Source organism: Pyrus communis, chromosome 7 (genome assembly GCF_963583255.1).
Source record: "Pyrus communis chromosome 7, drPyrComm1.1, whole genome shotgun sequence".
In the NCBI taxonomy this organism is placed as follows: Eukaryota; Viridiplantae; Streptophyta; class Magnoliopsida; order Rosales; family Rosaceae; genus Pyrus; species Pyrus communis.
In genome coordinates, this window is record NC_084809.1 from 6,116,818 (window position 1) to 6,140,232 (window position 23,415).

The 23,415-nt window shown below is 38.4% G+C and overlaps 3 protein-coding genes and 1 non-coding gene across 8 annotated transcripts; 1 reads left to right on the forward strand and 3 right to left on the reverse strand.

The window, feature by feature from the left end:
• The first annotated feature begins 1,489 nt into the window (after nt 1-1,489).
• LOC137740425 (AP2/ERF and B3 domain-containing transcription repressor RAV2-like) lies at nt 1,490-5,092 on the forward strand. The gene is made up of 3 exons (XM_068480298.1): nt 1,490-1,592; nt 4,347-4,938; nt 5,080-5,092. The coding sequence occupies exons 1-3, from the start codon at nt 1,490-1,492 to the stop codon at nt 5,090-5,092; spliced, it is 708 nt and encodes a 235-aa protein (XP_068336399.1).
• Nucleotides 5,093-5,737: 645 nt separating this feature from the next.
• On the reverse strand, nt 5,738-6,529 carry LOC137740426 (AP2/ERF and B3 domain-containing transcription repressor RAV2-like). Its single transcript, XM_068480299.1, has 4 exons — nt 6,511-6,529; nt 6,071-6,419; nt 5,884-6,037; nt 5,738-5,827 (listed from the first exon to the last, which is right to left on the reverse strand). Exons 1-4 carry the CDS (start codon nt 6,527-6,529, stop codon nt 5,738-5,740), a joined length of 612 nt encoding a protein of 203 aa, XP_068336400.1.
• Nucleotides 6,530-7,507: 978 nt separating this feature from the next.
• On the reverse strand, nt 7,508-7,743 carry LOC137741253 (small nucleolar RNA U3). The gene has a single exon (XR_011069280.1). It is a non-coding gene; the product is annotated as a small nucleolar RNA U3 (small nucleolar RNA).
• A 985-nt stretch (nt 7,744-8,728) lies between these two features.
• Nucleotides 8,729-15,371, reverse strand: LOC137740830 (uncharacterized). Of its 5 annotated transcripts, XR_011069178.1 has the most exons (5): nt 10,024-11,091; nt 9,826-9,899; nt 9,622-9,721; nt 9,390-9,521; nt 8,729-9,192 (listed from the first exon to the last, which is right to left on the reverse strand). XR_011069178.1 is itself a non-coding variant. In XM_068480637.1 (4 exons), exons 1-4 carry the CDS (start codon nt 10,137-10,139, stop codon nt 8,915-8,917), a joined length of 600 nt encoding a protein of 199 aa, XP_068336738.1. In that variant the 5' UTR covers nt 10,140-11,091; the 3' UTR covers nt 8,729-8,914. The 5 variants fall into 5 exon arrangements, 1 of the variants encoding a protein (XP_068336738.1); XR_011069179.1 differs by lacking the exons at nt 9,622-9,721; nt 9,826-9,899; nt 10,024-11,091 and adding exons at nt 14,388-14,446; nt 15,294-15,371; XR_011069177.1 differs by having other exon boundaries at nt 9,390-9,721.
• Between the last annotated feature and the right edge of the window lie 8,044 nt (nt 15,372-23,415).

Consider the following 23,415-nt stretch of genomic DNA (forward strand, 5'->3'; position numbering starts at 1 on the left):
ATTCGACGACATTTTTTAATTTTCTGGCGGTCATAACCAACATTAATTGATAATATCTGACAGTAGTTTGGCATTTATTGTCGGTTATATCCGACACCATTTATGTCGGTTTTACAGTATTTTCTGTCGAAAAATTCATTTCCTGATGCAGGCAATTCTGTTGCTTATTATATCTGCCACTGCATCCATTTTCTGTCGGTTCTTTCTTAATATCCGGCAGTAAGATATGTTTTTTGTCGGTTATCAAAGTGCGACTAATAAATGGTTATGCGGTAGTTGTCACATCCCGCCCCGAGGGGAATCACTTCTCGGGCCCGCTCCACCATCGTAGCACGATATTGTCCGCTTTGGGCTTACCATTCCCTCACGATTTTGTTTTTGAAAACTCACGAGCAACTTTCAGTGGGTCACCCATCATGGGATTGCTCTAACCCCCTTCTCGCTTAACTTCGGAGTTCCTACGGAACCCGAAGCCAGTGAACTCCCAAAAGGCCTCGTGCTAGGTAAGGATGAGAATATACATTTAAGGATCACTCCCCTGGGCGATGTGGGATGTCATAATCCACCCCCCTTAGGGGCCAACGTCCTTGTCGGCACACCACAAACAGGGTTAAGCTCTGATACCAAATTGTCACATCCCGGCCCGGGAGGAATCACTTCTCGGGCCCGCTCTACCACCGTAGCACGATATTGTCCGCTTTGGGCTTACCATTCCCTCACGGTTTTGTTTTTGGGAGCTCACGAGCAACTTCTCAGTGGGTCACCCATCATGGGATTGCTCTAGCCCCCTTCTCGCTTAACTTAGGAGTTCCGATAAAATCCGAAGCCAGTGAGCTCCCAAAAGGCCTCATGCTAGGTAGGGATGGGAATATACATTTAAGGATCACTCCCCTGGGCGATGTGGGATGTCACAATCCACCCCCCCTTAGGGGCACGACATCCTTGTCGGCACACCACAGCCAGGGTTAGGCTCTGATACCAAACTGTCATATCCCGACCAGGGGGGAATCACTTCCCGGGCCCGTTCCATCACCGTAGCACGATATTGTCTGCTTTGGGCTTACCATTCCCTCACGGTTTTGTTTTTGGAAACTCACGAGCAACTTCCCAGTGGGTCACCCATCATGGGATTGCTCTAGCCCCCTTCTCGCTTAACTTCGGAGTTCCTACAAAACCCGAAGCCAGTGAGCTCCCAAAAGGCCTCGTGCTAGGTAGGGATGAGAATATACATTTAAGGATCACTCCCCTGGGCGATATGGGATGTCACAGTAGTGGGCCTTGGGGCATACTAGGTTCGCGCTGGCCTTGGGCCTGCGAGGTTTGGGTTGCTGCCTTGGTTGTTGCAGCTGCAACTTGGGTTTTCTTGCGTTGGGTCTAGCTAGACTCATTTGTGGCGTGGGCATGCGCTTGCTGCCACAATGTGGCATGGGCATGGGCTTGCAAGGTGAGGCTTCCACCTTGGGCTCGGACTTTGTCGTGAGTTGCCACGATGGCTACTGTCGTTGGCATAGCCATGGTGGTGCCCCGTGGGGGTGGTGCCGCTTCACTCATTATCGCGTTGAGCCTCATAAATCGTCGTGTTCCAAATCCTTGTAAGTAAGAAGTTCCGTTTGTCGTGGTTTCCGAATTTATTGTCATTGTACTTTTATTTTACGTTTATTCAAAGAACAAACAATTCTAGGAATAAGAATGTACGAAAAATCTACAAATGAACAAAAAAATAGAAAACCTTGAATGTGAGAGTCTTCTTCGAGCGTGTGAATCAAACTCTCAATGAAAGCACCAATTTGTGGATGTAAATTTCCGCCATCTTCTCCTTTGACGAAAAAGCACCTCCAAAATAATAACACCTAAGATTAAGGTCAAAAGCCTTACGCGCCCACAATGAATGGGGATGACTTTGGTCAAAGAATTTCCGATGCCAAAGTTAGAATTTGAGAGAAAAAGTGTTTGGGAATTTTTGGGAGAGAATGAACTTAGGTTTTTGGAGAAATGTGGGGCTAAATATAAGGGTGTGGCAGATCCTATTTGGAGAAATGGGGACCTGCCACTTATGGTGGAAATTTTGCTCTAATTGCATGATATTATGTCAAATAATATCTTGTAATTAATTTGGTAATTAATCCCAGTTTGAAAAAAATAATTGAGAGTTACCTTGTGGGGAGGATTTGATGAGAGAGTTTTGAATAAATATTATTTTGATCGCCTTTGACTTCGATTGAGCCGTTATTGTCCGTTGCATGCGCGTGGGAATCCCGGTGTGCCTCAAGGGTAATTTTGTCTTTTTCTACTCAAAAGTCTACATGCCGCCTCCATAATTTTCTTGATTATTTTTTGCTCCACAATAACCAGCCGAACAATCCACTACTTAAAAATTAGGAAAATTCAATTGTTTTACAATAAAAGACGTAAAAAATCCATAAGTGCTGTAATTAGGGTTGGTTTGACATTGCTGAAATATTTTCAAAAACAGCATTATAAAAAAATTAGGATTAAAATTATGTTTGATAAATGACATTATTATTATTTTTTAAAATTATTGATCCAAAGCAGTAGAAACCCGTGCTTTTAAAAACGATTTTCACACCACGACAACCCAAAACATGCTCGCAGCCTTCCGACACCTTTCGCTGGCGGCTCATCAATTACCTGTTTTGATGCGGTAAGTCTAATTTGATGGCTTAAGTTCTAAATTACATTGGGTACTTGTCTTTTGACCTTTCCGGTTCCGGATGAAAGATAACAAAAAAGAACTTTAGGGAGGTGGTGGAGTTGGGAAGAGATTAAACTTTTTTTTTTTTTTTTTGAATTTTATGAATAAGTTTATAATAATTTGGCTAATGGAAATAAACTTGAGAATTAAAATGGTCAAATTAAAAATAGGAAAATTATTTGTGGGTAGGTTTGCATAATGGGGACATGACAACAATAATTGCCTTAGAAGACAACAACTTTATAATCTTAACCCAGAGGAACAAAAAAAATGTAAATATACCATTCCAAGACCGAATGCAATGGACACATGTCCATATCATTCCCAGCTGAACAAAAAATGTTTAAAACATATTCTAATACCACCAAGTGGAAGCAAATTAGTTCTTAGAATACATTGGACACATGTCCATATCATTCCCAGCTGAACAAAAAAAAATGTTTAAAACATATTCTAATACCATCAAGTAGAAGCAAATTAGTAGTAGCTTGTAAGACCAAATCGAAGAAAATTCAACAAAATCTAGCAAAATAAAGTGTTGCCTAGTAGAAGGGCTAGGCAACCTGTAAGTGCACATGATTTGTTCATATAATTTCATATGAAATAGACGGCTGGAATGATTTCTTGATTTGTTTTAACCTGACTCTTGGAGGACGTTTGGCAAGCAGAGGGGGCAAGTTACAAGGCAACCAACTTTGAATTCAATTGCAAATCAAGTAGTTTCACAGGGACCTCAGATGGTTTACTATCCTATTACAAGTGAAGGCGGTTCAGAAGTATCTCGTAAGGTTATCGATCCTACTTTCATTTCGGAAGGGTCACAAACTAAGTCATTGAGAGCAAGGATATGCGAAACGGTCAAGCTTGCAGAGATCAAAATTTTTAAATCAAATTACAAATTAAATAATGTGTTACCAATAAGAAACAAACACGTTAATCGACACTTAAATTAATAATTCAATCATCTACAACCATATCATTTAGTTTGCGAATTTAGTTCAAAAAATTTAATCTCCCTAGCATTACCTTTTAGTAAAATAATGTAAAATTCTTTGTGAAACCATCCCACTTGCTCAAGTAAGTTTTACTATTAATACACCGTCTTACAACCAATATTTTTAACATCACACACTTCTATAAATTAGAACGGCGATTGGTCCTGCCTATCTAAAACATTTTGAACTAAATTTACAGAAAAAGACTCTTGTTCTAGTTCTGCACTTCTTGCGAATCCAAATACCAAATACAAACCCTGTTTCATTTTCATCTTTGTAGGTCAGTGTGCAAGAATCTCAATTCTGAAGAAATAAGAACTAATCAAACTTTAGAGTGTGGAAGTCCGACCGGTTATTCGCATAATCTTCTTCCCACAGATCAAATTACCCTAGAAATAGAGTTTGATTCTCGTTCTCTCTTCTTCCGGTCCCAATACCCTAGCTAGAAAACCTTCACTGCATATTCTCCACTCATTTTACTCTATTTTTTTGTGTGCATTATCTAAATTCAGTAAGATCAATTAACTAATGGATTTGATGAGTTGCCGGAATAGAAGCACAAGGGACTACTCAATAGTGATTGAAGCAAAGGCAGCAAGTTCAAACAAGTTGTCTTCTTCTAGCTAACGCACACAAAGGCAGCAAAGGAGTAGTGCCCCAGTCAAATGGCAGATGTGGAGCTCAAATATACAAGAAGAGTCATCGTGTGTGGTTGGGAACCTTCGATGACGAAGAAGAAGCTGCTTTAACCTACAACAATGCTTCGTTAAAGTTCTGGGGTCTTGATGCCATCACAAATTTCAGTCGGAACCAAATGACACCCTACGAACGTGATGTCACTGAGGCTCTTTTCTTGGAGTCCCATTCCAAGGCTGAGATCGTTGACATGCTTCGAAAACATTCTTATGCCAACGAGCTCGAGATGTACAAGCATAAGTTGTACAATGGTGGTGCCCTAGGCCTTGATGCCGGCGGAAAGCGTATGAAGTGTCACCTTGATTTAATGGACACATGTAGTAGCGAGAGGGAGTTGCTTTTCGAGAAAGTGGCACCACCAAGCGATGTAGTGAGATTAAACCGCATGGTTATTCCAAAACAACATGCAGAGAAGCATTTTCAGGTTCATCTGAGTGTAGGGTTTGGTAAAGGGATGTTGTTGAAATTTGAGGATGAGGTGGGTAAAGTGTGGAGGTTTGGGTATTGTTATTGGAGTAGTAGTCAGAGGATGAGGTGGGTAAAGTGTGGAGGTTTGGGTATTGTTATTGGAGTAGTAGTCAGAGTTATGTATACGCTGCATTAAATGGTGGTGAACAAAAATGAAGTTAGAGAAATTAGCTTTTGATGTTCTTCTGAAATTTTTGTTGGTTCCAGGAGTTATCTTTGACATTAGATTTGTGAATTCCAAAAAGATCTGGGCCCAAAAACCTAAGTTCTTTCTCCACCAAAAATTTCCTCCTTCACAAAGCGAATCCATCCTTTGTTCTTTCTCCAAAAACCTAAGTTCTTTCTCCACCAAAAATTTCCAAACACTTTTTCTCTCAAATTCTAACTTTGACATCGGAAATTCTTCTGCCAAAGCACCCCCCCCCCCAAAACAATTCATCGTAGATTCGTGAGACTTTTGGCCTTAATCTTAGATGTTATTATTTTGCAGATGCATTTTCGTCAAATGAGAAGACAGCGAAAATTTGCATCCATAATAATGATCTTTTTGTTCAACACATTGATTATGTCTGGGTTCAAACTCAATTTCAAACCCTCACCCCTTATTTACTTTTCAAGTTCCAAGTAAAAAGTCAGGGATTTAAATCCCCATTCCCCAATTTTATATTTGTCAACTAGCTTTTCATATTCTATTGGGCCTCTATAATAATTTATTTGGGCTCATAGGCCCATGAAGCAGTCCAATATAGACGCATTCCTAAACGAAGGGCCCAGATCTTTTTGGAATTCATAAATCTAATGTCAAAGATAACTCCTGGAACCAACAAAAATTCCAGAAGAACATCAAAAGCTAATTTCTCTAACTTCATTTTTGTTCACCACCATTTAATGCAGCGTATACATAACTCTGACTACTACTCCAATAACAATACCCAAACCTCCACACTTTACCCACCTCATCCTCTGACTACTACTCCAATAACAATACCCAAACCTCCACACTTTACCCACCTCATCCTCAAATTTCAACAACATCCCTTTACCTAACCCTACACTCAGATGAACCTGAAAATGCTTCTCTGCATGTTGTTTTGGAATAACCATGCGGTTTAATCTCCCTACATCGCTTGGTGGTGCCACTTTCTCGAAAAGCAACTCCCTCTCGCTACTACATGTGTCCATTAAATCAAGGTGACACTTCATACGCTTTCCGCCGGCATCAAGGCCTAGGGCACCACCATTGTACAACTTATGCTTGTACATCTCGAGCTCGTTGGCATAAGAATGTTTTCGAAGCATGTCAACGATCTCAGCCTTGGAATGGGACTCCAAGAAAAGAGCCTCAGTGACATCACGTTCGTAGGGTGTCATTTGGTTCCGACTGAAATTTGTGATGGCATCAAGACCCCAGAAATTTAACGAAGCATTGTTGTAGGTTAAAGCAGCTTCTTCTTCGTCATCGAAGGTTCCCAACCACACACGATGACTCTTCTTGTATATTTGAGCTCCACATCTGCCATGTGACTGGGGCACTACTCCTTTGCTGCCTTTGTGTGCGTTAGCTAGAAGAAGGCAACTTGTTTGAACTTGCTGCCTTTGCTTCAATCACTATTGAGTAGTCCCTTGTGCTTCTATTACGGCAACTCATCAAATCCATTAGTTAATTGATCTTACTGAATTTAGATAATGCACACAAAAAAAATAGAGTAAAATGAGTGGAGAATATGCAGTGAAGGTTTTCTAGCTAGGGTATTGGGACCGGAAGAAGAGAGAACGAGAATCAAACTCTATTTCTAGTGTAATTTGATCTGTGGGAAGAAGATGATGCAAATAACCGGTCGGACTTCCACTCTAAAGTTTGATTAGTTCTTATTTCTTCAGAATTGAGATTCTCGCAATCTGACCTACAAAGATGAAAATGAAACACTGTTTTTTAGGGTTTGTATTTGGATTCGCAAGATTTGGAGAACTAGAACCAGACTCTTTTTCTGTAAATTTGGTTCAAAATGTTGAAGATAGGCACGACCAATCGCCGTTCTAATTTATAGAAGCGTGTGATGTTAAAAATATTGGTTGTAAGATGGTGTATTAATAGTAAAACCTACTTGAGCAAGTGGGATGGCTTCACAAAGAATTTTACATTATTTTACTCAAGGGTAATGCTAAAGAAATCAAATTTTTTAAATCAAATTTGCAAATAAAATGATGTGATGGTACATGATTGGATTATTAATTAAGTATCGATTAATGTGCTTATTTTTTATTGATGACACATCATTTGGTTTAAAAAATTTGATCTCTCTAACATTACTCTTTATTGATACTTTCATGTTATATATGCCTTACCTCATACGATCTAAAACGAAATAAAAAAGAAAAAACTGCTTCTAGAAATTAGAATTCCTTCTTCTCACCTCCTTAGAATAATCGTCTGTAATTATGTGAAAAAAGAATTATACTTAACAATGCACTATTAAATCAGATGGGCTAGGCACCTTATTCAAAGGGTAGAGATTCATCTTTCAAATGGCCAGTGGAAGAATGCCCTGTGGGACTAGGGGAATACAGTAGGGCGTAAAAATTATAAATTCCCATTTTTTTCAATTGGATTTTAGGAAAATATAAAAGTTGGGAGGGTCTGTCAGACAATCGTGTAACCACCCCAGCCGGTTGTTACAACGGCTGACAGCGATCACCTACCGCTCAAACGATCCAAGTGTCGTAGGGCTGTTAATCACGCTCTGATCACACGGTTTGATCACCTACCGCTCAAACGTCTGGTTAATTCACCAGACTGAGGTTCCCGTCTCCGTAGCAATCAAGGATACAAATGTACAACCCATAGAGCAGACCCTGTTCGGGTGAGGTTGCGACAAGCGGCCGCGGAAAGGACTATATAAAGGCTGTTGTAGTTTTGCGCAGCATCGATGCGGGACTCTGTTGTTGTATTTTTCAGCTCACAACTAGTTGCCAAGGTTTTGCCTTCAATTTCAACCACATTAAGCCAACTACAACAAAATAATCGAGAATTCCAATTCAGAAAGAGTACACTGCCTATATTAATAGGTGGCTCGAAGCTACATGAACATCTAATTGGCTGAAAAAGCAACCCTAAACTTTTTGGCTTTGCTCACGAAATCTGAGTTTAAACAAAATTGAAAGAGGCCCAAGCGTTATGGGTCAAGCTTGGTGGGTTGTGTAGAATTCTGATTATAACATGTGTACGGTTAAACCACGTCAATCACCATGAGTGAACATGAAAGTGGACTTAGCTAGTATTGTCCGGTATCTTCCGAGATATATATTTACTTGGAATTAGTTGAAATGAGTATTGGAATAATTATAATTTATGAGTCATGGCTTTTCTACGATTACGAGAATGATGCAATGCAAGCTTCCCAAGTGAGAAGATGAATGCGCAACGCAAGGACAATTGTTAGTGAGCTAGTAACGGAGCTAAAGGGCAACGACAATTGTTAGTGAGCTAGTAACGGAGCTAAAAGGCAACGCAAGGACAATTGTTAGTGAGCTAGTAACTGAGCTAAAAGGCCACGAGGGCCAGGGACGAAAGTCAGGTTTAGTGAGACATGGGACTCAAAAGAAACAAAGGAAGCGAGAGATCGAGCTGCGACGACCACAGAGGGGTACAACGGTGGGAAACAAAGTTGGCAAGAGCCAAAGGTAACAACAAGAGTTTGCAATGAGCCAACACAGCACAAGGGCAAACAGACAAAGAAGCAAAAATGGAAGCCTTGAAGGCTCCGAACGACACAAGGCCATGAGTCAAAGGCCAACATACATCACATTTTGCAGATGCAGACTGAAAATAGTTGTACAAACTAAACGGAGGTTAAGGTAATACGATTATATTACTTTTAAAACATATCCTCACGAGTCAAAACCAAACTGCATAAGAACAACGCAGTCGGTCTCAGTTTTACATTTACATACCCAACATAGGAAACATATAATCTAGCCGAGCAAGAACTCAGTTCTACTCAATTAGGTATATTTTATTCATACGCCAACAAAGGCCGCTTGGTCACCAACCACCTCCATTCCTTGCTTCCGGGGGGCAGTCTTCAGTCCTGTGCGCATAAAGCTTCCCACAAATCTCACAGTAATTCGGAACAGCAATACCAACCCAATCGTTCGTACCAGGATGGCAACCCTCTTTTTTACAGCATCTACAAATTAGAGTAGCGCCACGCCCAACTTGTTCACCCTTCGGGACATAGTACTGATACGTGCAAATTGTATTCGCGTGACCCTCCCTCCCGCATAGTCTACAACTCAGGTCAGGAACTTGAGTCGAAGAGTCTGCACAATCATTCGGGTTAGAGTCAAGCATGGTAATCCTACACTTGTACCCAAATAAACTCGTGACACGTCCAAGTAAACATCAATGACAACTGTTTTTTTCTTAACCAAATAGAGGACTCAGCTAGTACTTCAACTAGGGAGTACAACAATGGGAGATTCAGATTGGAGAACAAAAGAAAAACACAAAAACCTACCAATTTGTGGGCAGTGCTTGGTCATGTGGTCATTAATCTTCTTACAGATTACACAAAACTTTGGAATCTCTCCACGCGGCTCGAGTAAAAACCATGCTCCCGTTTTTGGGTTCGTATATATTTGCAAATCAGCTGTTAAATAAATACACAAACTCAAATTTAAGATCAAAACAAGTTAATAAAATGTACTATTTAGTATTGAATAAACTGAAAGATTCAGAGATTGACGCACCGTAAACAAGTACAAAATTCTGATCCCATCCACTTTTCTATGAATTCAGAAATACGGAATCCGATTACATGGATTAGGAAATGCATAGAAATTCCCTTCCCTAAGTGTTTAGATATTGAAATTACAAAACCTTGATTCCAATCCAATCCGTCGGAAACACACACATAGCATCATCATCAACATCAAGTTTGGTGGGGCACTTACTAGTATCCTTCTTTCTTTCATTGGATTTGGGGGATGATCTTCGAGCCCTTATCTCTTCCCATATTCTTTTTTCGCTGTTCATTACACAAGATTTATTTATAGTAGGATGATCTTCCTCATAAAATCAATCAGAAACCCTAAAATTAAAAATAACCCAAAATCGAAACCCTACCAGCCATTTGAACATTATAGATTTACCTCGTCGACAATAAACACCTTGCCCAGGGGATTGGCCCCATCGTTTTCATCTTCATCGTCACTGCTGTCGTACCAGTGCCATATGAGTTTCCCCCGCTTGCGCAGCTTGTCTGCATCCGGTGGAAGGTCCGGGATCAGGCGCTGGCATGATTCTGGATCCGGACCCGCGAGTTTTTGTTTCTTGCTCTGGCTCTCGCACTCGCTTAGTTCGCTCATGGCGGCCGTGCGAAGGAGAGAAGGTGGAGATTGCGGTGGTGAGAAAGAGGGACGAGGGTTTGTGTTTGGCCTTGTGGTGGAGAAGTCTAGAATGTGAGGGCCCGATTATGTACCCGTAATCGGATTGATTCCGATTTCAGATACACCTTTGTTTACATAATCTTGCGGAATCAAAATACATCTGGGATCTACGTATTAAGGAATCCAACTTCTAATTTTAGAGAAATTAGACTCCCTTCATGGGGGACGTATTTCAATTCTTGGACACCTAAGAAATCCGGAATGGATTTCTTCTACCAATTACGCCTCACCTATTTATGATTATCCCAACATTGCCCTTCATTTGACACTAATCGAGCGCAGCTCATTCTCCATCTCTGTCAACACCACAACCTTCACCGTGCAAGGCCACATCACATACCTTGCCTAATCTCCATTTGTTTCATCGAATCGCTAGACTCTTACCTGAATTCGACCGTTGCACTCTTAACTGACATAGTGGACCGAGATCGAGACAACAATGAAACCGCTCCGCGCTAGACCATGAATGACCTAGTTATAGGGCGGTGGCTATGGAGGCGTAAGGGGGTAGAAGATAGAGATAAGGCAAGGAAAGGCTGGGGTGGATGGGGGGCAGTGCACCTGGACCTTCAGGATGAAAGGGAGGCATGGGAAAGATAGAGATGTGGGGGTTGGATGGAAATAACCGTCTTTTAATAAATAAATAAAACCTATTTATATATTTTTATATAGATGAATTTTACTATATAAATTTAATCAAGAAATTTAATTTAATTAATTAGTATGAAAATAATTTATTTATGTAAGGGCAATTTAGTAATCAACTTAATTCCTATTGAAATGAATTAATAAACACGTTATATGGACTCAACATCCTTTCTACTTCAATTCCAAATAGTTTTAGTAAACATCCCCTTCAAAGTTGTCGAAAATGATTTATGAACCAAACTAAATAAACACTAGAAGTAAAACACCTGCACTGGAGCATATATTAAAAATAGAAATAAAGCTAAATACATAATAACTGTATTATTTGTTATATAATATTGCCCTCGGCGTCACTCTATTGTTCACAAATGGCTCGTTTCCCAGTGGCCTTCTCTGCAGGTTCGGTCAATATGAGAAGGAACCCAAAAAACGAATAAAAACTAGGAAGAGTCGGAGACCGATATTGAATCATATACCCAAAACAGGTTTCTTATAAACAGACCACAGATTTAATGGGTTAGTGTCTTCTAACGTTAACACAGTCATTCCGCTATTTCGATCATCAGTCTCGAGAGATTATGTTTTGTAAAACAGAGAAGCGATCATGGTTGCACCATCATCAAATAAATCGCGCAACCTCACCAAAAAGTAAAAAGGAGATGAAAAATACACCTTTCCCGGGGGAAGTCCTCGAATTCATCATCATCACTATCGTCCCATATGAGTACGTTTCAATGTGAATTTCATCTGTACTCATAAACTTATAGATAAAAGGTTTGTTTTGACGTATGTGAAATGAAACCTTAATAGTTTAACCAATTTTGTATTTACCCATATACAGATATCTGAATTTGCGTAGAAGCTAATCCGACATTTGATGTGGTTTTCTTATTGTTTTTCATGATCTTGTTTGACATATTATCTGCTTCTGATGAGAATTTTTTAATTACCCGCTTTATTCTTTATCTTGAAAACAGATGATATCCACTACAGTTGTAGTTTTTCTAGTTGATGAGGGTGCCATATTTGCAGTGGATACGACCGTAGTGAAACTGAATCTCATGATAAGGTTCATGAGTTTAACTCCTTATAGTTATATATGTGTGGATATATATATATATAAATATATTACAAGATCATCTGACTTTGAATTAATGTAGGACATAAACCTTACCGTTGAAGGAGTCGCAACGGATAGATAATAAAGGGAGAGATGTCCTTCAAATTGCCAACTTTTTTGTATGAAGTGATGGACATGTTTTGAAATAAATAGGTTTATTAATTCAAAAGACAATAGTTGATCAATTTTATTTTTGTTTACAAAGTTGTCAAGCATATAAATTTGAGTATTCATCACCAAACATTAATCTTTAACTTCCTTTGATGCAAATGGATCTGGCTTTGCTGCGACTTTAACAGTATTGGAATCCAAGTATGTGAAAAATTTGCATGATAAAACTTTTATCATGCTAACTAATGTTTTACAACTTTTAAAGTTTTATCATGCAGATTTTTCACATACTTGGATTCCAAGACCGTTAAAGCCGCAGCAGAGCCAGATCTAATTGCATCAAAGGAAGTTACAAGATCAATGCTTGGTGATGAATAAGCAACTTTATATGCTTAACAACTCTGTAAACAAAAATAAAATTGATCAACTACTGACTTTTGAATTAATAAACCTATTTATTTCAATACTCGCCCATCACTTCCTAAACAAAAAGTTGGCAATTTGAAAGACATCTCTCCCTTTATTATCTATGAATCGCATAACTTCCGTTGCAACTCCTTCAACGATAAGGTTTATGTCATACATTAATTCAGAGTCAGATGATCTTATAATATATATATATATATATATATATATATATATATATCCACGTAGATATAACTATAAGGTGCATTACCTGTTTCAAAAGGCTTTGCACATGTTTATCCAAATGTTCAAACATTCGTCGTGTCCCACGCTTCAAACCAAATAGTCTTGACTTAAACTCATGAACCTTATCATGACATTCAGTTTCACTATGGTCGTAGAAACCCCTAGTATCCACTGCAAATATAGCACACTCATCAACTAGAATAACTGCAACCGTAGTGGGCATCATTTATTTTCAAGATAAAGAATAAAATGGGTAATTAAAAAATTCCTATCAGAAGCAGATAATGTTGGATAGTGGCCAAATTAGGCTAGGAAACAAAACAATATTGATGAGGGAACATCATGATGAGGATTATGTTTCCTTGTTTTGTGGCTTTTTTGTTCCTTATTTTGTGGCTTAATTTGCTCCTTATTTTGTGACTTTTTCAAAGCCATAATTATTTGGCTTTCGGGTGGAAGAAAGGAGGAGAAGAAAAGGGGTTGTTTTTTATTTAAATGACTTGCCAAAGGAGAAGGAACGGATGAAGAAAAAAAACATCCAAATAGATGGTGAGAGCATTTGGCTCTACCATGGGTACGGGTGAGAGAAATCAAGAGAGCTAGAGTGAAAGATCTCTTGTGAAAGAACTCTTGGGGTAGAGTGAGGCTCTTGGGAAAATTCTGTTAGTGGGTGTACAAGGGATATGGGATTGGGTTATGTCGATTTAACTCATGTGTAACTTGTACTGTTTTTCTCATAGTAAAGAGCAATATCTCTCCGAGGACGTAGGCAGGTTTTTGCCGAACCTCGTAAATTTCTCTGTGTCTTTATTTCTTGTATTTTAAACTATTCAACTGTGGGTTTGTATGTTGGTGAAGATAATCAGCCAAGGCACAACAGATAATATGTCAAACAAGATTATGAAAAACAATAAAAAAACCACATCAAATGTTGGATTAGCTTCTACACAGATTCAGATATCTACATACGTGTAAATACAGAATTAGTTAAACTATCAAGGTTTCATTTCACATACTTCATAACAAACCTTTTACCTTTTATCTATAAGTTTATGAGTACAGATGAAATTCACATTGAAACATTCTCATACAGTCAAAGCAATGATAAAAGCAAGCAAATTTTGATTGGAGCTGCAATTTCACAAACATAAACAACATAAGAGTTTGAAATTTGTCCCTACTCCGACAGACACCACAAGAGCAAAAGACTATCTATCTTACAATTCCCCTCCCACCCCCGACTTCGATACATCAGACGTGTACAAAATCCCCATAACACAGCAACTTTGAGGAAGATAAACAATACGGGAAACAAAAAGGAAATTAGGAAAACCCCACTTTCAAATTAGAAGCAGAAACCCAACTTCCCACAAATCAATCAGTAAACCTTCAATCACAACAGATCTCAAAAGACAAAAACCATCGAAAAAAATACAGAATTAACAATCCAACCAACCACCACACATTCATGCAATTCTACACAATACAGAAAACAAGAGAGAGAAAGTAGAGAGAGAGCGAGTTATAGATATAATACCTCAATTAACTTGGCTCACTGTAATAAACTGATACCACCACCAGCACTGGAATCACAACCTACACAAAGAATACAGGTCAAGAACCGAAGATTTCCCACAAAATATTCCAAAATACAAGCATATAAAACAAAACAAAATCAGATCGAGGGGACTACCCCAAAACCCCCTTATCCTTCCACTGGACTGGAGAAAGAGAGAAATAAGAAACAAAGAATTCCCACAAAAATCAGAAATCTCATTGTAACTAACTACATTGGTATACAATATAATACAATTTAAAGGTTCGGGAATTTGAAAATTACCTTCAATGGTGAACCCGTTCTTTGTCCATGATTACAAGCCTTTCCCTATTCTTGTCACTGTTCTCCAACCAGTGCTTAGATAACCATACTTGTTACCAGTAAAGAAAAAATAAATAAAGACCCAAACTGAGCTGCTTATGTACTGATTTTCAGTAGTATATGACTATAGACTAGATATTTTGGGAATATATGCTTGAAATTAAGACCAATAAAATAGCCCAGGACAGCCAATGTACATCGGTTTTAGAGATGTTTGATTCTACTCACAAGACGCTGACAGAAATATCCGATTACTTTAGCCCTAACAAAAATACAAGCATATGAATTACAAACAAATCAGATCTATGGCACTACCTCAAAAGAGAGGACAAAATGCTAGAAAAATCGAAAATAAAACAAAGAAACAGAGATTTCCCAAAAAAATACAAGCATTTGAACAAAAGAAGTCAAATGTGTAGCACTACCTCAAAACCCCCATTTTCCTTCCAGTGGAGTGGGCAGAGAGAACAAAATGCTAGAAAAATCGAAAATTAAACAAAGAAATAGAGATTTCCCACAAAAATACAAGCATTTGAACAAAAGAAGTCAGATGTGTAGCACTACCTCAAAACCCCCAATTTTCCTTCCAGTGGAGTGGGGAGAGAGAGAGGATGATGATACTAGGGTTTCTCTCAGTCTGCCCTTTGTGGGCTTTTAGATACAAAGGAGAAGTATAACCAGGTAATATAAATATATATATATATATATATATATATATATATATATATTCTAAGGTTATGTTATCCACACACTATATTTTACTTCACATACATACCTTCTTACTTTACAGCCGTATGATCAAATAAATTAAGGATCAAATGATACAAAGTAATAAAAAGTATGTAAAAAGTAAAAAGGGGTGTATATATTTTTAGTTGGGCATTTGGTTATCAAATTATTTTGGAGACCAAAATAAATAAATATCGTTATATTGTGTTGTTCTTTCAAATTATTTTGGGCAATCAATTAGAGGTATAGAATATAATCGTCACATAATTTTCAGAAATGACTTATTAAGCGAAACTCTGCCTTCCATACTGAAATATGTTCTTATTCCACAAAAATAACACTCAAACATGTGTAATTTTTCCCTTTGTTCCATCGGGGGTTCTTTAAGCAGTGTTTCTAAAGCGATGGATATATTTATACTTAGAAAATACGACATACTTATTTCCTCTAATCGAAACAGCGGAATATAGTTTCCTCAAATTAAAGGTGAGGATTTATGTTCCATTAGAATAACAATAAGAAAAACAATTAAACACCAACACATTAGGACATGGTTCACTCACAATTTCCAGAATTTCCATTACTCAATTCAATTTTAGTATAAAGATTATATCCAGATATTCCAGAAGTGATACCAACATATATATCAACAGCAAACTTACAGATTCAATCAAGCTCAACTATTATCGCATTTGACTCCTCGGCACATTCGACCAAGCCCGACCATCCAATCTATCCACCAACTGAGAGATTAGGACACTTTGAAAGGATAATCAAGCACAACAAGAGTCGCTAGATAACCACCTTTTAAGTTATATCCATGGCTGCCCATTTTAGCTTGCTTGCACAGATAGAAAAGTGATGCATATGCTCATGTGAACTTAGCATATTCAATCCAACGTTTGAACTCTTGGCCACTTCCTTCAAATAAAAATTTTACCAAAGTGATGCATACAAAATGGTGCACGAGTACGGAGAGCACAGTTCAGGGAATCAATTATTCGAATGGAGGGTAGCACATGCCTGAAGAACGCATACAAAATGAGCGTCACAGATGCAAGAAGAGAATATCAAATCTTTCAAACAGGATACATGCACATTTCAGGATCTGTCATCTGCATAAAGATTGAAGCTTACAGGTTCATTGATGTTTATGTAGACGAATCTTTTAAAATGATGTATAGCCTTCGTGTAGCATGAGCATGACAGAAGTACTCGCGTCCTAAATTATGGTTCACCTAATTTCATGATATCTCACTCCTCTGTATCAACAAAGAGCCAGCCAAGAACTCAATTACTTTTATAGAAAATAGCCAAATACAAAAAGAAACATAAGCAGCTAGAGAACCAAAACAGGTCCTGGCTTACTTCTGTGCTACAAGCCTACAACAGGACCAGATTTCAAGCATCAAATGTACAGGGCACGGTTTATTTCGGTGTCTGACTATGTGTTTCTCATAGACTCGCTGCAACAAATTGAAAACACACGAGTTTAATGAGATAAATGATTTGGAAAATTTAGACATGAAAAGCTATGAATTGCTCTAACAAGGCAAGGTACGTCATGTGATAAGATAAACAAGCAGCAAGAATGGTGATAGAAACAAATCAAGGAATCAATTTACGAATAACTACCTTCTGGCATCCATGTCTTTTACAGCCGCTAAAAGCATTATTAGTTCCACTTTCCGACACCCATTAAATACCTTCTCTTCCCAGGCGAATCAGTGTCCAAGCCCCTTGACGAGGAGAAGTAGCTACGTATAGATTACTCATGTGTTGCCCTTGCTGCAGCTAATTCCATCTCAAAATCTGGAACAGTGAAATTAGTAAAACCCATTCAAAGCCATCTCTATTAACAAGTGATGTGTTGAGTGTGTGAGGCAACAGAAAATCGCAAAATTAGAAATTTGTACTGAAACATAGTCAAGACATTGGCATCAGCAAAATACATACCAGAGTGGAGTACATTGAAGAATGCATCAAAGCCACGGGATACTCTTTTATGTATAAACTCAATTGGGTTTAACATCATCATTTAGCTCTTGAAGTAATTTCCAAGGCCACCCAGTTCAACTTCCATCAATATCATGGTGATGCTTCCAACCCCGCCATGAACAAGGTTCTTCAAGGTAGGACAACCGCAAATGGGCATACAAACTGGAGTACTGAGAGAGCAGTTCAGGGAATCAATTATTCGAATGGTGTACCGTTCCATTGATATACACGTAGCGAAATCTTTTTGAAACAGCATAGAGCTGTCCTGTAGCAAGATGGACATCATTTGTTTCCTGGTTCGCTGAATTTCCAATATTCAGGTTCATGGTACCACCTCACTCCCCTGTATCACCAAAGAGGCAGTCAATGCTTCCAATCATAGAATTGGTTAGAGAGATTGTAAACAGGGAAGTATACAAGTCTCAGCTTCCATCCGCTATAAATTGTAATTGAATGGGAAGTAATGCATATTCAAAAATAAGTATTTACTGGATTTGCAGCCTAGCAAATGAATCACTTCAACTAAAGTTATATCCCTTACAAATTGAAGGACCGATGTGTAGCGTCCTGCTTCCACCAATTACTAAAAGGAAAGATGAAACGTACCCATCTCTGCTTCCAGGTTCTTCTTTCCTCATCTACATGTACCCTTGAGGTTTTTCAGAAGCGAAAGTAATCAATCAAAAGTAATATAAAGAAGCAGGATCGAGTAAGAAACAAAAAGGCAATCGATTTACGAGAACAACCCTGTGGCATCCATGTAGCACCAACAGAATCTCATATCTTCCAGGTGAATCAATCGAGGGTCATCAATTCGTCCCCTGATGAGAAGTTGCAACGAGAAAACGTAGAAACGCTGGTGAACAATCATAATTATACAAAAATAACATTCCAAAACACACACACAGTCAACCGTGTGAATCTAGATATGGATATTTCGATTAAAACTAAATATCATGATATCTCTCAACCTGTCACCCTCAAAGTTCAGCAAAATTATATGTTTTAATCCGAAAAGTTGATGGAATATATATCATTAAAAGTTTCGGATCCGAGCGCACCAAGAAAAAGAAAATCTCATCACAAGTGCAGAAAATCATGTAAATGATCGATGAAACAAAAGAAGAAATTAATCCGACACCAAAGACGTAACCTAGGAGATTATCTATTAAGAATTCGTTAAGATAACAATTGTAAAAACTTGTTTACACTCGTAGTTTTTATTTTTAACCACAAAAAGAAAAAAAAAAAGATAAAAAAGATAAAAACTGACATGTGCAAGTAAGTGCGTTTTTTATATTGTCACATCAGAAGCTGAGAAGATGAATTTTTATGGCTCTTTTTCGACTTGGAAAGGAGTGTTGCATGGCACAAGGCTATAAAAGATGGTTTAAGATGGAGACTTGGTGATGGTTCTCAGATTAAAGTTCAATTTGCTACTTAGCCCCAGTTTGGGGTTGAGGTGCTTTTTAAAAAAGCTACCATGAAAAAAAGCTGGTAAGAATTTTGGTGTTTGGTAAACATCCCAAAACAGCTTAATTTCAAAGTTTCACATGAAAAAAAGCCAAAAAGTGGAAGCTGCATTTTGCAGCTTCCAGAAGCCGCTTATTTTTTCCAAAACGCGGAGCTACAGTACCCATTAATGAATTTTTTCAATTTACCAAAACTACCCCCTCCTTTCTCCTTTCTCCTTCTCCCGATCCTACACTCTGCACTCTCTCTTTCTCTATCACAAAAAACCCTCTTCCCTCCCGCCGCTGCACCTCTTCCTCCTCCTCTTTTTCGCTTCTCTCCGCACAACCGCCGTCGCTGCACCTCTTTCTCCAACGCCACACCACAGCTTTAAGCCTAAGCACTTCTGTGCCCTCTCCTAGAAAGTCCTCGAGCCCTCAATTCCAAAATAAATACAAAGTTTTAGCTCGCTCCAATTACCCGCAGCTCCAGCACCCGCTCCATGCCGTTTTCTTTGAGGCAAAACAAAATAAATACAAAGTTTCAAACTTTAAAAAATAAGAAGGAGGCCAGAGTAATTTGAGGTGGATCGGAAGAAAAAAGGAAGATGGGAGAAGACAGAGGTACAGAGAAAAGAGAGGTTTAGATAGAGAGAAGATGTCGAACAAAGAAAAAAAAGTTGAAAGAAGATGATTCTAGAAAGAAGAAAAAAGGTAAAATATTAGTATTTGATTAAATTTAATAATAAAATTTGATGAATGTATCTAATTAGACTTTTAAGTACATTAACAATATTGTACTAATGAATTCTAACTATTCAGTCTAAAATATTTCAATTGAAGTAGTTTGTCATACTAATTAATATTTAAGATAAAGTTTATAAATATGTTTGTTTTACAAATAAAGTATATTTAGTAATTCACCTTTATTGGTTAAGAAAATTAAATTAATGGCACATCTAGTATTATACCATTTTTGGTCATTTTACACAGTCACAGCTGTTTTACATAAAAGTTTACCAAACACTATCATACTGCTTTTTTTTCCAAAAGCACTTTCACAAAAAAGTTTACCAAACACTCTGCTGGTTTTTTTTCACAGCCGCTTTTTTTCACAGCACAACAAAAGCAGTTTTTTTTCAAAGCACAGCAATACCAAACCAGCCCTTAGTCTCTTAATCGTGATCATTTGGGAGAGGTGGTCAATAGCGGAGCCATGAATTATTTGGTAGATGGGTTAAATTAAAATTATTATTAGGAGATCAAATGGTTAAATTTTTTTGTTACTTACATAAAGTTACACAATAAAAAGCCTGAAAGTAATAATTTAAAGTAAGAAATTTAACTATGAATAAAACAAGTTTCAACTAGATTTAACAAAGAAAACATTTGAAGTTGCAATTTATAGTAGAAAGAAAATACATCATCAATCTTGTCATAACTACTTAACAAATAAAATAAAAAGTACTTATTCAAGTTGTGCCCTTCAATCCTTAATGGAATTAAAATCCTTTGTTATTTCTTCTGAATCAATCTTTTCGGCAAACTCTTTTTCAATGTACACAAGTTCATTGAATCTGCTAGAAATTCACTCTCCATCTTGTTGTGAAGTCTTGTTTTAATAATACAAGTTTATATAATAAATTATATTTCTAAGAAATCTATCAGACTATCAGAAAAAATATATTAAACTTGAAATTAAAATTTTAAAGTACGATTGTACGAACTCTTAAAATTAAAGCAATAAACAAATAAAATCATCAAAATATAAAAATAAAGTGGTCAAAATGTGACATCCCGTCCCGGAGATATCGGAAACGTGCATAGGAAATGACCCTTTTACCCCTAGCTGGTTTTTGCATTATTGTTTTGGTTGTTTGTGTGGTGTTGGCAAGCTTAGGGCCACACACACACACTGTCTCACTGTCTCTCTCTGTCTCTCTCTCTCTGTGAGTTCCCCGAGCCCCATTCCCTTTCTTCCTCTTCGAAAACGTACGGACAAACTCCAAAACCCCTCAAACCGTAGCAGATCGAGGAAACTAAGGGTGCAGTTGTGATCGTGAGGACGAGGGGAGCACGAATATACCATTTTCAGGTAAGAACTTCGACGTTTTCACGTCGATATCGCCATGTCCGTTTTAGTTACTGTTCATGCAAGATTAATTTAGTGAGTTTTTGGACATTTGAAGCTTATAGTTGTGTTTGTGAGGTTCCCAGGAGCTTGGGAGTAGCTCGTTGGGTGAATTTGGACGTCAGGATCGTTGGATGTGGAGTTGGCCGAGTTTTGAAGATTTGGACAGGTATAATCTCGTAATTTTAGGCCTTAAAACTTGTTGGGACATGTTCTACTAGCTCTAGGGTTGATTTTGGTGCAAGAAACGTGGAAAAAGGTGGAAAAACGAGCGAGAAATCGTGAGTTGCAGGTTTTCCGGCGACGGCGCCGGCGTCGGGGACTGATTGGAGAAGGAAACGGAATATTCCGTCAAAGTTGACGGAATATTCCGTCAAAGTTGACGGAATATTCCGTCAAAGTTGACGGAATATTCCTGACGCCGTTAACGGCATCAGTTAGGTTTAACGGAATATTCCGTCAGTTTAACGGAATATTCCTGACGGCGTCTGTTGACACCGTCAGTGTGCATGGCACGTGGCCGCGCGTGGGGGCGCGTAGGTCCGTGCCTTGGCCGTCGCGTGGGGGCGCGTGCGGCGGAGGAAAATTATTCTAAAAATATGGTTGTGATCCTGAGGTTGTGTAGAGCACGTTGGTATATTCATTTGTCCATTTTGAGCAATGTATGAGAAGTTATTACGAGAAGTTGGTTATGTGCTTTAAAGTTAACGTTTTTATAGTTGTTTCGCATTTAGGTGACACGTACCCCGAGGACGAGCGTGCACACGCGAGACAGGGGGGCTACGACCCTTCTACATACCAGTGAGTGGGCTTTTGTTTTCCGTATATACCTATATACATTTATATTCCCAGAAATTGATTTAAAAAGGGTTATTTGCCTTATGCCATGCATGTTATTATTATCGTTTATGCATTATTGCACGCATTAGTAGTGGCATACATATATATGCATATTGGGTGCTGTGGACGCACAGGTAAGTGCCAGGTAAGTGGTATTCATATTTACTTTCAGCAGTAGTTTGAGAGACTTAGAGAGCTCATAACCTGCACCCCCGGTGTTAGTGCTCCCGCCCAGAGTAGGGCACAGTCCTTCACGTGATGTTCACATCCCGCACCACACGCTCAGCTTGGATCCAAGTTAGGTGCATAGGCCTGTCGTACAGACCACATTAGGTGGTTCCGACTCGTAGGTGACTCGCGATTATTCGCACAGCCTTCACGTGATCGTAGCACTAGAGCGTATATATAAGTTACACCCAGGCCTGTCGTACAGACCACCTTGAGTGGTTCCGACTCGTGGGCAGGTTCAGTTATAGAGTTGAGATTTGAGCTCTAGATGCAGCCGTACAGGTCACGTTAGGTGACTCTGGCTGCCAGATGTTATGATGTTGATATGATTCATACTTGGGCACTTACATTCATTATGAGGCTTTGGCATGGCATATCTTGAGCATGATTGGCATACCCTTGAGCATGTTTGGCATGTTTATACATACGTTTATATGTTTATTTTCTGGGAAGTATACGGGTTTTACGGCGAGGGGTTAGAAAGTATTTTATAAATGGTTTTCGAAAGCTTTGTTTTTGCCCACTCACGCTTTTGTTTTGCGCCCCTCCAGGTTCTAGTTGCTTAGCCGTTGCGGTGGTTTCCCTTGAGGGCTTTTCGGCGTTTCTGACAGACACTCCCCATTGTAGGGTCGCCTTCGGGCGTACTATTGTTGTCGTTTTTGTTTGGACTGCTTTAGACCTGCTCTGAAATTGTATCTCACTTACTAGCACTTATATTAGTACCTTGTATGCTAGTTGGTTTTAATTTATTTGTACTTTTATATTGCTACTTTAATAGCTTCCGCACGTGCACATGGCTACGTCACCTTCGTGTGACGGCCAGCACGCTCCGATCTCGGTCGGGGTGTGTCACAAAAACTTACCTATTGATGAGAAAAATCAATAAACTTTCTCACTTGTATGCTTGGTTTCTGTGAACTATAGACAAGACAGGACGAAGGCTTTCTGAACTGAAAAGTGAAATAGGATCACCGTTGTACCCCAAAAGTTGGAAAAAAATAATAAACTACTCTTAGGAAACCTAAAATAATAAAATATTAAATCTACTTTTTAAAACAGGATGACTACTCCTAGGAAACCTAAACTAATCACTATAGACTACTCCCTATAAACTAATCAAATAAATAGACTTATTGGGACGTGTGTGTTAATGTGTGTACAATTTGAAATATAATAACAATAAATTTTGATATTGATTAAAGTAAATCATTTATTTAATATTTATTAACTCTTACTTTTTCTAAAAATAATCATATTTTTCAGAACTTTTACTTGTTGGATGGGCTATAACAATTAAAAATAATATAAT

Bases quoted from the DNA above. Each gene is read 5' to 3' on its own strand.
- LOC137740425 (XM_068480298.1), top strand. From the start codon at position 1,490: ATGGCTACTGTCGTTGGCATAGCCATGGTGGTGCCCCGTGGGGGTGGT. The intron at 1,593-4,346 runs GTAAGTAAGAAG...ACGCACACAAAG, and splicing joins TCGTCGTGTTCCAAATCCTT to GCAGCAAAGGAGTAGTGCCC.
- LOC137740426 (XM_068480299.1), bottom strand. The intron at 6,038-6,070 runs GTGTCACCTTGA...CACATGTAGTAG, and splicing joins GCCGGCGGAAAGCGTATGAA to CGAGAGGGAGTTGCTTTTCG. The intron at 5,828-5,883 runs GTGGGTAAAGTG...TCAGAGGATGAG, and splicing joins TGTTGAAATTTGAGGATGAG to GTGGGTAAAGTGTGGAGGTT.
- LOC137740830 (XM_068480637.1), bottom strand. From the start codon at position 10,139: ATGCAGACAAGCTGCGCAAGCGGGGGAAACTCATATGGCACTGGTACG. The intron at 9,522-9,825 runs GTAAGTGCCCCA...TTTATTTAACAG, and splicing joins TGAAAGAAAGAAGGATACTA to CTGATTTGCAAATATATACG. The intron at 9,193-9,389 runs GTAGGTTTTTGT...ATGATTGTGCAG, and splicing joins CAAGCACTGCCCACAAATTG to ACTCTTCGACTCAAGTTCCT.